General features: G+C 31.1%; 1 protein-coding gene and 2 long non-coding RNA genes across 3 annotated transcripts; 2 read left to right on the top strand and 1 right to left on the bottom strand.

Moving 5' to 3' along the window:
* Nucleotides 1-1,960: 1,960 nt before the first annotated feature.
* Nucleotides 1,961-5,169, top strand: LOC148230022 (uncharacterized). The gene is made up of 3 exons (XR_015811365.1): nt 1,961-2,269; nt 2,348-2,526; nt 2,594-5,169. It is a non-coding gene; the product is annotated as an uncharacterized LOC148230022 (long non-coding RNA).
* On the bottom strand, nt 3,706-5,311 carry LOC148230021 (RNA exonuclease 4). Its single transcript, XM_088197369.1, has 2 exons — nt 4,450-5,311; nt 3,706-4,081 (listed from the first exon to the last, which is right to left on the bottom strand). Exons 1-2 carry the CDS (start codon nt 5,125-5,127, stop codon nt 3,869-3,871), a joined length of 891 nt encoding a protein of 296 aa, XP_088053495.1. The 5' UTR covers nt 5,128-5,311; the 3' UTR covers nt 3,706-3,868.
* A 1,579-nt stretch (nt 5,312-6,890) lies between these two features.
* On the top strand, nt 6,891-7,991 carry LOC148230020 (uncharacterized). The gene is made up of 2 exons (XR_015811366.1): nt 6,891-7,411; nt 7,477-7,991. It is a non-coding gene; the product is annotated as an uncharacterized LOC148230020 (long non-coding RNA).
* Nucleotides 7,992-11,065: the final 3,074 nt, after the last annotated feature.

Here is an 11,065-nt window from a genome sequence, read left to right as displayed (position 1 = left end):
CAAGAATAAGAAATACCCAATCAAATGAAAAGTACTATGTACGTTGCGCTAGTGATAATTTGAATTTAGTAATTAATGATAGAGTGAATAATTACACAGAAGTTTCGTTATTTTTTGCAGCTGTCCATAACATAGTACATAAATACATTCTTCGGAAATAGTATTAAAAGATGAGATCTTCTTTCCAAATTCACCTCTGAATCGGAAGTCTCGATAAAAAACTAAATCCTACTCGCTGATCTGGTAGATTACAATCAATAGTTGCAGTAAAATTACGATTTAATAATATAATCAAAACACTGATTGAATTCAATTTGAAATCTATAAGAAAAGAAGAGAGAGAAGAAGCCTTTGGAATAAAAAAGACGATGACTACATTTAATTCCGTATTTATTTGTATTATTTTATGAATGAAATCAATTTTACATCAAAAACTTTACAAGTAATCTTTACATAAATCGTATCGTATTAAAAACAATGTAATTATTGTGAGAATTTTATATGAATAAATAAAATGTGAAGTGAAAGACTCATCAAAGAACTGGGGGCTGGATAGTGGTTTTCAAACGAAAAGGCAAAAAATAATCAAAACGACATTTTGATGAACTGGGTTCCGATTATCATTTTCAAAACGAAGAGTCATTATTTATAGTTGAAGTATTTTACAACATTATTGATAAGATTTTAGTGCAAATAAATTAACGTTTTATTGAAATGTAAATAATAAAAAACATTTTAGTTTTTTGGAATCTAATAAAATTGTTAAAATATCAGATGAGGACATTTTAAATCAGTGCTCAATGTTAAAAGACAAATATCCTGAAGTGTTAACGGACCAATTAAAATTTCAAATAATTCACGTAATAACAATATTAAGAAATGACTAATATTAAGAATTAACTCAACGATATTGACAAAACAGTTTTCAGACTTATTAATTTCAAAATATAATTGTATGGAAAGTGAATTCTCTAGAGTGTATACAGCCTTTTTATTATTTTTCACTTTTCCAGTTACTGTTGCTAGTATAGAACGAACATTTAGCAAATGAAAATTAATTGAAGATTATAAAAGAAATTCAATCAAATCAATCTAGACCCAGTGAACTTGCTTTATTACCAATTATACGTGAAGAAGCCCAAAAAATGTCACTGAAAGACATGATTGCAAAATTTTCAAATGTACAGGCGAGGACGTTCAACACCTGTAAGTTTATTAGTTTCATTTTTGTAAGAAAATAATAAAAAGGGGGGCTTTTGGTAACTTTTTAAAGCCACTGCTAGATGAGTATGTATGGTAACTAGATAAATATATATGGTAACTTTAAGAGTATATATGGTAACTAGATGACTTCCTTGTTAGAAAAATAAAATCTTATAGATCCGTTTTGCGAAAATACTTATGATAAAATGTTACTTAATGAAATCTGGATATTAATAAAAAAAACGTGTAGGATCCATAATAACAGCAAGTTACAAAGAACCATATATGTATGTATTATACTTAAAAGATAACGTTAACTTAAAGTTACCAGATGTGTTAGATTGGAATGCGGGACGACAATAAGAGCTTAAAAAAGGTAAACTTCAGACATTTTTGTTTGTTTACCCCATGTGTTTATAAAATATATTAAAAATCATTAAAAAAATACTTCCTCGAAAAAATTTATTAAAAATAAATAAAAACTCTTCTTTTTAAAGAAAAAAAAAACATATATAACAACATAAAAAATAACAAAAATGACTGTAAAACTACAATAATAATATCAAAAACAACTATTAATTTAAAGTAGAACATACAACTATATATTAATAATTGATTATTTGTACATATTTTTCTGCGGAATGTATTTTTAATAAATAATTATTATTTTGAATATTTTAAATAAAATTAGTCATATGAATTAGAAAAATTTCACTTATTGCGTCTGTGCTTTGTCTTTCACCAGCAGCATCGACTTGTCATATCATGACAAGTCGATGCTGTTGGTGTAAGACAAAGAACACACGAGGAAAAAGAAACTGCATATTATTCATAGCGCCATGCCATCTATTCATAAGTAGGAGGAACCAACTACCTTGTGCTCCTGTGAACATCTTGAAAATGTTACATGTTACATCTTCAGTGTTCAAATGTGGTGCTCCTGTGAACATCTTGAAAAGGTTACATGTTACATCTACAGTGTTCAAATGTGGGTTCAATGCAGGACGAACAACTTAAATCCGGGACGTCTGATCACATTACGTTAAATGCATTTTTTACACTGCTGGTACATCAATAATACACATTGAACAAAAGAGACACAATATATAAACCGTTTAGACTAATGTATTTATATTATATATAGGTATTCCACCATCCGACGTAAATTCCGAGATTCAGCAGCACAAAAAAGAAACTTAATTGTTCACAAAGAAAGCTTCACTTCTCAACGCTTGAGCTCACTGCAATTTAGAAACAAATACATAGCAGATATATTTGCGTTGTTCAAGTACATTTTACAGTCCATACCATTTAATGAGCCAGGTAGAATTTACATTTCATAATAGATTTTTATAAATATAATATAAGCAAATTTTTCATTCACTTATAGACAAGCCTGGATAAAAAGTTTTGTCAGTGACGTGCTGTGACTTTTAAAACAGGGAACTGGGTATGAAAAAAAATATATAAATAAAATAAAATATATAAAGAAAGCGTGTGGAAAGCTTATCTTTACCGTGATAATTGCGAACTGATGTTTTTATGCGTTTCAAACTTGAGAAGAAGTTTGACTGTTGATGCATTGACTGGAATGATGGAGATCAAGCAACAAAGCTTATAAATTTATGGACACGCTTCTACCTCCAGTTCCATTTTCTCCAAGAATTTCATAATCCCCGATGGATCAAATATACCTCCATACGTTGATTTCAGGGACAAAAACTATTCATTGGGAAATAAAAATAAAAATTTGCTTCGTTGTGTACAAGAACACAAAGATATGTACATAATTGTAAAAAAGATACTTTAAAACGATAATATCTCCAGTAATTACTTTGTTTATATGTAAAATGTTTAATAATTCACAATTTAAAAACACTCAGGTTTTGTTTTCCTGAAATCGCACGAAATTTGAAATTTTACATTATTATCCCTGTACTAATTTTTATTTTTTTAAACATGGAACATGTTTTTACTCTCACTGCCTTAAAACGACACAAAAATCTGTCATTAAAAAACGACACTAAAAATTGTCACGACATACGTGGATTTTTGACTTCTGAGAAGGGATAATTGTTTTTTGCGCTCCCCTATTTATCAAAATCTGGTTTAGATATGCTCCATTTGTTTCTCACATATTTTGAGTCGTAATATTGTTATATAGTCTTATCATGAACACTAGATAACCAAGCGTTTCCACTTTTTATCCAAAACACACTCCCGCTGGACTAACACAAACACATTGTAGAAGTTGACAACCGGTTACTGTGATACTACATATATATTATATTTTTTTTTATTTATTCTGTGCGAAATGGATCGAAATATTTATTTTTATAGCCGGATGTGACACAGACGAAAAACCTTGAAATGAGCATTGCTTTTTATTTTATCAAAAATAAAATTTAAAACCAAAGAAGTCGAGTTAATTAGTAACAACATATTGTTATAAACTGATAACGCTACGCCGCCGATTTTCACCAAGCGATAAAAAGAACAAAGCAATTTTAACATATTTTTATTCAAAAAATATACATTTGTATATTTACTTTTGTTAAAACATTATTATTGTTAAGTATCGTTTAATTGCATTAATATCATTTATTTCGAATGAAATAAGTCACAAAAAGATGAAGTTGAAAATCAAATATAAAATATAAAAAACTTAGGCCGTTGAATTTGCATCTTTTTTGGCATATTTTATGGGCTTCTTTAATTTTCGCATTTTAATTGAAGTTTCCCATTGATGCGCATGATTGCAGTAGATTTGCATAACGGCACGCGCATCCTCTACTGAACTGTGCTCTCCGGATTGAATGTCAACTTGTAACAACTCTTTAGTCAAGAGCTTCAACGATGGAGTACCTCCGTTCCTCAGCTAAAACAAAAAATCATATTGTAAGTAAGTAATAAAAACAACAGCCAGTGAAACGAGACTCATTAATATTTTTCCTCTAATAGAAAAGATGTTTGAGCAGTGTTTTTAAATATTAATAGGCATTTGAAACGATATAAATAATTTGGTTATAATAGATGTATTGCATTAAGAATTTGCTGACGATACATTAGTATACTGTGTAACATTCAAAGTTGGTTAAAGTATAATAAAGTAAAATTAAATAATTTTATTATATTAATGATTTTCTCAATAATGAGACAATATTTTGCCTTGCAGGGATTCCAAATTAAGGACAGGTATTCTCCATAACTGAAATTGACAATTCATAGCATTTCATATATACAAACCTCTTTGAACGGTTTATATCTGGAGGTATCTCTGATTTTGTGCATCGGATGACTCAAAAACAGTACTTCCAAATCGTTTTTGATACCGTGACCGATCAAAATCCTTCCTTGCAGTATCTCAGACACTTTCTTCTGCACAAAGTCAAACGGCTGGCCATTTACCATATCTTCTTTTCTGACGCCGCTCACCGGCGTTCTGTAATCAGTCACAGGCTCTCTGGGCTGCACGAAAGTGTCATATATGCAATCGCCAAATTTGTTGACAATCGACACTCGAGCCAACATACTGTCGGTCGCTTTTTCACCAATGCCGACCATCTCACAATCCATTGCAACATGCTGTGTCAAACGCGGTTCTTTATTCTGCATCCGCGCTTCATCGCCAGTCTTATTCGTTCTATTCGCATTAGGTTTGAGGTTATTATTTTGGTTCAGTATGCTCTTTATGCGTCTCTCTGTTTGGTTTTTCCTCTTCGAATGGGATATCTTAGAGTCTGTCGTTGCTTTTTTCGGCCTGTTGCTTTCTTTAACGAAAGACTCCCAATTCGAACTGATTTTGTTTCTCTCGATCGAAGTCGTCTTTTTATCTTTACTCATTTTAGACAACGCTAAGAAAGTCACATATCCAACAGAAATAATAATAAACAAGCTTTGAATATTATTTAAATAGTCCAACATGTACGAAATAATCACAATATAACCAACAAATTTTCACGCTGTAAATGTCAGAAACGGCAAATGTTGCCATGTAAAAACAGCACTCGTTATTATTCCGCGTACGAAATGTCAGTGGTTATTTTAAACATATTATTTTAAATCATATTTATTACTTTTTTTCAATTATTTAATACAGAAAAAATACATTTTTATATTACTACTTATTTATTACATCTTAAAATAATTTATTAATAAATTAATTAGAAAATAAAATTTGTCACTGTCTGTAAAAAAAAGGAAAATATTTTTAATCATTCTTTTAATAAATATAGTACAAAACTGTTTTACAACCCCTTTTCAGTGTATAGTAATGCAACCGATTTGCACCAAAATTATCATATATAATTAGCATTTTTTTATTGCCAAAGTAAAATTATTATAATTTTGTACCATATAAACTTGCTTTTTATCAGTTAGTTTAAGGTCGATTGCGATCAAGAAAAATTCCATGCAGTATTTAACCCTTTCGGTTATTTGTAATTTACAAATATATTGTGCCCTTCAATCGTCTTTTAATAAGAAGTTATTGTTGTTATTATGTATTTTTAAGGCCTAAACGAGAGGGTGTGAACTAGTAAATCGTGAATCTTTTTTTATAAGAATTCAAGTTGGAACACAATGCAGCTGTGATATGTAAACATATTAACAAGGCATTCGAAAAAAAAACGGCTATCCAGTGAACAATCCGATTAAAGTTTTAAAAAATCCTTTTTGGCAATATGAATTTTCAAAATGAGCCTTGTAGTAGTCCGTTATTGAAGACTATGGTAGTAAAGTATTCACATACGAAAATATCGCGCTCCTGCATGTGATCTAGGAGTTGGTGTAATGACTGTTTCTCGCTACCTCGCTGCGATAGGAAAGGTCAAATAAGTAAACAAGTGGGTACCGCAATAATTTACTGGCATGTTCTTCGTTAATGATTTGAAACGAAAAAATCCATTTCTTAAACGAATCATTATCTGTGATGAAAAGTAGATTCTGTATGATAACAGAAAACGATCTGGACATAAATGAGACTATTTTGCATCCTTTTCAAAAGCACTGCCTGGACAATCCCCAACACAGGCGATCAGACACCAGAGGAACACTGGTGCATCAACTTAAGTTCCATTGCCATGCCCGTGCTGGAACGAGCAAAATCACTCGCACAACCCCATTACTATTGGGGCCCTACGAGTCCATCCTAACGGGTGGACACCTAGAATTTTACATCCAGAGAACGTAGAGAACATTCACACTCCCGTAGTACTATTTATTTTTAAGAGTTTACTAAGTATATTCTCAGAGTTTCTATGATCGGGCTCTCGTTAGCTTGCATTATCGTCATCGTTATAGCTCCGACGATCTGGACAATGGTCGAACGCAGATAAATCTCCAGGAAAAGAAAGAATGATTCATTGTTATTTTTTAAACTTGTATGAATATGGTAAAGTATAGTTTAAAAAGCGTATGAACCACACATTTTTAGTCTCGCAATACACTATTAACCTTTGTCGCATGTATAAATAGTAGATTTACAAAAAACTAATATTTTATTAAAATAATTAGTTAAAAATCTAAAATCATATTGCTAGACAGATATTGTCGAAGTTATCGTATTGCCCGGATAATAAAGGACTGAAAGGGTGTTTCACTATATAAGCTTAAACATGACCATACTGAAATCATTTCCGCAATAGAATTTCTCCAGGTATAAAACTCTTTCAGTCAGAACTTTTAGCACTTCGCTTTGGCTTCCAAAGTGGCACTAAGTGAAACTACTTCGAGTAGTAACTGTAATTCCTCGAGTATAGCTGGATAGTCGACAGCACCCTTCAGTAGTTTGAAGAAATTTCTGCGAGAACTCCCAATGCTCCTAAAGAAGCTGGGACATAAGAATGGATGATAACCAAATATCCTCTTATGAAGATATCTTAAGAACCTTTTCTGAACCTATTCTACTAAAATGGAGTATTTGTTTATTCGGAGATTCCAAATTATAGATCCCGATTCAAGAATGCTATGAACTGAGGTGTCATAGAAGACGCGAATAACTGACGGATCATCAAAATGAAAGGCGTTTTTCATAACAATGCCGAGCAACTTAAGATAATATTTATCTTCAAAAAAACTTACAGTTTAAGCGTTAAATGTAAAAATTACTCAACAGTGCCACTTTGCTCCAAAAAAAATAGTTGCCAACTCCACAGTCAACACAAAATGTGCAATTCATTGAGAAAATAATATGTACGTGGATTGAATGGTGAGAAAAACTTAAGGTGGAAAAGTCAGATAATTTTTTTTACGTATAAAATTTACAATTTTTAGCTCTCAGATCTTATCAGCCAAATATCCTGACTCTTTTAATGACTTTTAATTTTATTATCTAATAACCAAATTGATACAACACTCGTCAAGTCAACCTTCAACTGCGTTTTCACTGCTATAAAATACGTATCTAATTATCTACTGATTAAAATTTAATGACCTACACATAAATATGTAAATTGTATCATAACCTCTAAATAATGAGTAAATTCATTTAGCGAGTCACATCATTGTTTAAGCAAAGCGATGGAACTTCCTGGAATCTTGATTAATTTCTACACAATATTCATTGCAACAATAATGTCTCATAATGTAACAAGACCAACTGTTCAAATCATTACGTGGAATTATTAAAAAAATGATTGTGCGTCAGCTTCGTATTATTATAACAAAAAGTACACATGCGAAAGACAGACTTCCGAAAAAAATCAAAAGAGTGACTAGACATGATTCAATGTTGAAAATTTTCACTATACCTATTCATATTTTATTTATTAAATGAATCAAATAATCAAGTAGTTATTTTTACTTATCACATATTGTAATAGTCGAATAAATTTATTTAATCAGTACTCTCTCTCCCTCTCTCCTTACAGTCTACAGCAGCGGCTCTCAATTTTGATTCTAAACATAATTTTATAATACAAAAATTATAGCTATACAAAACTCTTATAAAATCATCCTTAAATGATAATAATTAGTGAGGGGTCTTATTCTTGAAACTCGAGTTAATGACTGTGACCAAAAATGATCATTCATCAATAAGGATAAACTAGATAATGGTGTAAAGCACGGGACCACACAAAAGCCCTCGTTACGACTAGAAAAAAGGGTTTCACATAAATAACACGCAATGATTCTCCTGTGCATTGAATAAATATTTATTTGTTAAGAAACGGTCACGGAAAACAATATATTACCGTAAAACAAAAATCCCCGTAATGTTTAATTTTTTTATGATTAATGTTTAAATTATATTTTTCATGAGTAAAAAGTATAAAAACCTACTTTATATAATTTCTTATGATTTATCAGAGGATATAATACTACATTAATACACAAAAACAAATAAACGCCGAGATCATTTGATCACTGAAGTGAATTAGAACAAATAAAACTTTTTTTAATAAACACAACACTAATAATTTTAGGAACAAATATTATTTTTAAAAATGTTAAAGCAGAGAAAGGATTATAATAAATAAATCATTCATACAATATATAACAATAACTGCGTTATAATCTATGTTAATTAAAACGTTTGAAACCCAGTTTTAAAATATTTTCCTATCGATTTATTTGTGATTCAAAGCAAAATGATGGACGAAAATGTGGGACGAATAATCATAAAAGGGTGGCGAGTTTTTTTGAATACGAATTGCAGTTGACCGATAAGGCAAGTAAGATACGGTCGGTTTGAGGATAAAGCCAAATGTATGACTTATCTCTTCTCAATGCGGCGGATATATAGGCTGTCCCAAAATTAACGAACGAAATTAAATTCAACGAACTCTCTTCGTTGTGCATGGTCATTAGGTTTCAGTTGTTGTGTTAATTGAATTTTGTAAGCATGGAGACAGATCTTTTGTGAGTATACGCTGTAAAGAGCAATTTGCGATTTTCGTCCACGACGCCGAATCGATGTTCCGGTATTTTCACCAACACTCTCACGCATTGCTTCGATATCGACATTTGAACGGTTTGTTTTTGGACGACCAATTTTGTTAGTGAATTTTTCAATTAATCTCTTCGCAGTTGACGAACTTAAAACACTATTCCGACCATATTTTGTATTAAATTTTCGAATTGCGGCCGCCAAACTTTCATTATTTTTGAGATATTGTTCAATAATGAAAACACGTTGTTGTATCGTGTAAAGCTCCATTTTTACTAACCCTAAACTCTCAGCTATCAATTTTTTTTTTCAGGGTTGCCAACATTTACTGCACAAATGACGGCAAATTCAAATCTTGCATTAATTTTAAAACACCTTTATTAACACACACTTATTTATGACGCCTCACTTGTAACTACATACGGTATTCCATTTTAACGAACAACCCCGTTTTTTTTTTCAACGGCTTATTAAAAGTCAAACTGGCCATTTTTATGATTTATTTTATAAAATTTTATTTATATTATAAAAAAGTATATTATTAAAAGTGGCATCCATGTACATTATTATTGTTTTTAATATTAGCGATAAAAATATTATCTGTATTACGTAGTACATGCAAATTGCTGGTCCAATATTATTATTTTTCTTAATTATTCAGCATCCCGATGAGACGTATAATGTGGATGCAATATATATGACTACAACTTCCAGAAGGAAAATAAAATTTCTAAAATAAAGATGGACATACAGAACGAATATAAGCTTGTGTATTTGTATTATCAGGTGGCACAATGAAGTGACGTCCTTGGCCTTAACCGCTCCAAAATCTTTACTCATAAAACAAAAAATCCTATATGCTTTATTATGTAATATTAATTATTCGTTCTTGGAAGATTATAATGATTTTCAGCAAACGCCGATAATTTGCACGTAGGCCAAACACGAGCAAATGTCTTATGTTGAAACATAATAACCTCATTTGCATTTCTGAAATTGAAAAGTATCTAAAGCATTGTAATATTTGTCAAAAATCATTAACAATAGTGCTAATGTCTGACGCGACTAATCAATTCACATTTTCTATGGTTGTTTTCATACATCTTTTCTTGGAACCGCTGAATGAAAATTTGTTTTTCGCAAACTATACCTCGAAAATACAGTCTTAGAACAAAAGGTATATTCACAAACAAGGATGATTTTGATGAGGCGTAGTTAAAGCGATGTATAAATATAATGCTTTGTATAGAATAATATGCTCATGCCTTTAATGATCACCTTTAAGTTATATTATTATTATTATTAGTACATGTATTTTGAAAAATATAAAACATATTCGTCTAGAGAAGTTCTGAGAGCTTAAAATTATCGAGCACCTGTATATTCTTATAAATAAAGGCTCATCAATAATACTAAAACATCTTTAATCGTAAAGAAAAAATAATAATATACTACTCTACACACACATACGAATTTTATTTGATTATTGTAGAAGAAGTATTTATTTTTACAAACGGATTATAAACATATATTATATACATACATATACATATCAGTGGTGTGCCGTCCATATATGCGGTCGATTCAAAACGCCACCAGCATGCACGGTTGATGATAAACACGATCACGTGATCGCATCAGTCCCTCGCCATCAACCGTTCATGCTGATGGCGTTTTGAATCCACCGCATCTATGGACGGCACGCCACTGATACATATGTACACCCATCCCTCGATTTACGCGGTAGATACGTTCCAAGAGATATCGCGTAAGCCGAAACCGGGTAAATCGAGACTTCAAGTTCATACAAAAACGGAAGATAGGTTCCAGAAATTAAAAATCCGCGTAAATCGAGACTTCTAGTTCATATAGTAGTAGGGGGATAGGTTCCAGAAAACCGCGTAAAGCGAGTACGTTGTATATACACATACATATATCTGCATAAAAAAAGAGAATTTTATTAAGAAATAGATT

The sequence above is a fragment of the Plectrocnemia conspersa genome, unplaced genomic scaffold (genome assembly GCF_051122295.1).
Source record: "Plectrocnemia conspersa isolate PC_06_02 unplaced genomic scaffold, ASM5112229v1 ptg000011l, whole genome shotgun sequence".
NCBI classification, from domain to species: domain Eukaryota; kingdom Metazoa; phylum Arthropoda; class Insecta; order Trichoptera; family Polycentropodidae; genus Plectrocnemia; species Plectrocnemia conspersa.
The sequence above is the reverse complement of the archived record's forward strand: the minus strand, read 5'-3'. Positions and strand labels throughout refer to the sequence as shown.